At 35.3% G+C, this 2,887-nt stretch overlaps 1 protein-coding gene across 1 annotated transcript; it reads left to right on the top strand.

The window, feature by feature from the left end:
• The first annotated feature begins 554 nt into the window (after positions 1-554).
• Positions 555-2,887, top strand: LOC118481930 (gamma-interferon-responsive lysosomal thiol protein-like). Its single transcript, XM_035977265.1, has 5 exons — positions 555-935; positions 1,584-1,649; positions 1,863-2,003; positions 2,080-2,172; positions 2,320-2,887. Exons 1-5 carry the CDS (start codon positions 657-659, stop codon positions 2,563-2,565), a joined length of 825 nt encoding a protein of 274 aa, XP_035833158.1. The 5' UTR covers positions 555-656; the 3' UTR covers positions 2,566-2,887.

Genomic DNA, 2,887 nt, shown 5'->3' with positions numbered 1-2,887 from the left:
ACTACTTGTTTATAAACATTTGCATCTTGATCAAACCATCTAAACCAACCGGTTCTGCTGGGTTGAAATTTACATGGTTCGACCCATAGTTTAGGACTTGAAACAACTGGGTTTACTGGTTTCGTCTGTTTAAATCTTAGGACCGGTCGTGTAAACTGTACCAACTAGGTTCACTTTCTATATAAATGTATTATTTTTAGAATTTACAAATATGTATAGGCGTATAATATTCATGAGTAACCTTATCAGTTTACCTTTTTAAACAGAAAGTAATGATTTTAATAAAATAAAAAGATCCGTTTAAACTGTCAAACCGAACCATGTTGGAGAGTTTGGTAGGTCTAACCAACCCAACCAATTTGCTTTATTGTTTTGTTAAACCATAGTTATCAATTTACTCTAAAACTTTTATAAAAACCGACTGAACTAAAACAAAAAACGTCACATAAAGAATACCAAACCAACGTAAAAAAGGTGCATTTTATAAATAACTACAAAAAGGAGGACTAGATATGTAAAGCTTCCTAAGTTACCCAAAATATCAGTACACCAACGGACCCACCTTCTTTTGTTAATAACTTATAACTACCACTCACATTAAACTCTTCCTCAAACCATTGACATTGAAGGAAGCTTAACAAAACAAAACTTCAACCATGGAGGCACGTATCTTCCTCATCTTCATCATCTGCTTGTACACAACAATCAATACTTGTTCATCATCAAGTGATTTTGTGGAGATCATTCCAGTGAAAGAAGAAGCCGAGAAGGTTCAAGTGAAGGTCTACTATGAATCACTTTGTCCATACTGTGAGAACTTCATCGTCAATTACCTGATCGATGTGTTCTCCGAAGGTATCGATGCTATTGCCGATGTGCATCTGTTTCCTTACGGCAACGCTAAGGTCAACTCCAACGGCAACATCACCTGCCAGGTTTTTCCACTTATCATTATCGTTATTAGTTTTATGCCCTGCCCGTGTTGCGGGACGCTAGGCTAAATATTGTTCAATTAATTAAAACAAAACACTATCATAGTTTTGTTAGAAAGAAAAACTAAAACGATGGTAAAACTGTAATTTTAAGCTGAGGTGCGAGCGATAGCAAATAAAAATTACATCGAGTAAACCAACTAAAACAAAAGACTACCATAGGTTTGCTAAAAAAACTAAAAGGATGGCAAGACTGTAATTTTGAACGGGGAAAATCGTAATTTTGGCTTGGGGTAAAACCGTAAATTGTCAAAAGCTACAACGATAGCAAGACTGTAATTTTGAACTAGGGGCAAAATTGTAATTTTGACAGGGGAAAAATCGTAAATTGTCAAAAGCTACAACGATGGCAAGACTGTAATTAAGACTTGGGGCAAAATCGTAGTTTTGACCTGGGGCAAAATCGTAATTCTCAACTGGGGGTAAAATTGTAGTTTGTACGGGCTAATGAGGAAATACAAGGCAGCTGCCTGACTCTGTTCCCCCTAATGCTGTTGAAATATATATGAAATTGTTTGATGAGAGTATTAATGTTTTTAGTTTTAAGTAGGTGTTTAATAACATGTGGTTTATTATATGTGTTTATTGCAGCATGGTGAAGAGGAATGTTTTTTTAACACTGTGGAAGCTTGTGCAATTAATACTTGGCCTGATGTGGTAAGGTTTTGCCTGTTTTGTGTCCCTATGATCACAAAATTTTTGGGTAAACTTTATTTTTATGATGACTGAATGATTGAATATCTTCTAGTTCAGATTAGAATATCGTATTTTATGCATTTTGCTCTATATGTCTGCCAGTATAATGTTCTCTGCAAACATAATAATCAAAACTTACTCGAGAGATACCTAAAACGTGTAATATGTACGCAGCATGATCACTTCCCTTTCGTCTACTGTGTCGAAAGATACCTCTACTATGGCAAGTTCGATCAATGGGAATCATGCTTTGAGGAACTAAGTTTGGATCCAAAACCCGTGAAAGATTGTTACAGTAACGGGTTAGGATACCAGGTAAATTACTTCACACATAATTTAAGCACTTCAAGTTACAATCCACATATGTTTGATTTGAATTTACATCATGCAGCTTAACCTACAATACGCAGACCTGACAAATTCTCTTGAGCCACCAAAGAAATATGTGCCGTGGGTTGTTGTCGATGGAAAACCACTTTATGATGTTAGTTTCTTCAGCTCTACTCCTAAAACGAAATTTTAGACAATCGTGTTTGCGGGTTAACTTGACCTTATATACTAAAAGGACTCGTTTCATCATGCTATTTCTTTATCTCAATCGATGATATATATGTCTGTTTTATTGTTTCAGGACTACATTTACATTATAACCAACATATGTGGAATGTACAAGGGCCCCAATTTGCCCAAAGCTTGTTTTAGGTGTCTTCCAAGCCCCCTTGGTGCCCCTCATGATAGAGTGATCCCTCTTCATCCAGTTACTTATGCAGATGACTCATCAAGTCCTATATTGTCAAAGTTAAGATCATCCCTTATGTCCTTCATGTTCAAGAGAAACATTGCAGCACAAAAGAAGGTAGCACACAATGTACTTTAAACAAAATGCGAAATACCCTAATGTAAATTTGTGTAATATGTTTTTAGAAAATGCTCTTGTATGTTTGCACATGGTTTCTCGGACCAGAGTAACGAAGTGCAAACGTTGTTTCTCGACGGGCAAATATTGTGTATGATGTAATTTAAGTTTCAATAGGGGGATGGGGGTGTATTGCTATTTGAATATCGAATGTTGTACTTTATATGTAGGGGACAAAAGCATACTATGGTGTATATTTTAGTTTGTTAGTTACAATTATTATTATTATTGGGCATGTATTAAAAAGTTAAATAACTAGTATAATCTTTTATTATGTTCTTAA

Source organism: Helianthus annuus, chromosome 1, assembly GCF_002127325.2.
Source record: "Helianthus annuus cultivar XRQ/B chromosome 1, HanXRQr2.0-SUNRISE, whole genome shotgun sequence".
Lineage (NCBI taxonomy): Eukaryota > Viridiplantae > Streptophyta > Magnoliopsida > Asterales > Asteraceae > Helianthus > Helianthus annuus.
The sequence above is the reverse complement of the archived record's forward strand: the minus strand, read 5'-3'. Positions and strand labels throughout refer to the sequence as shown.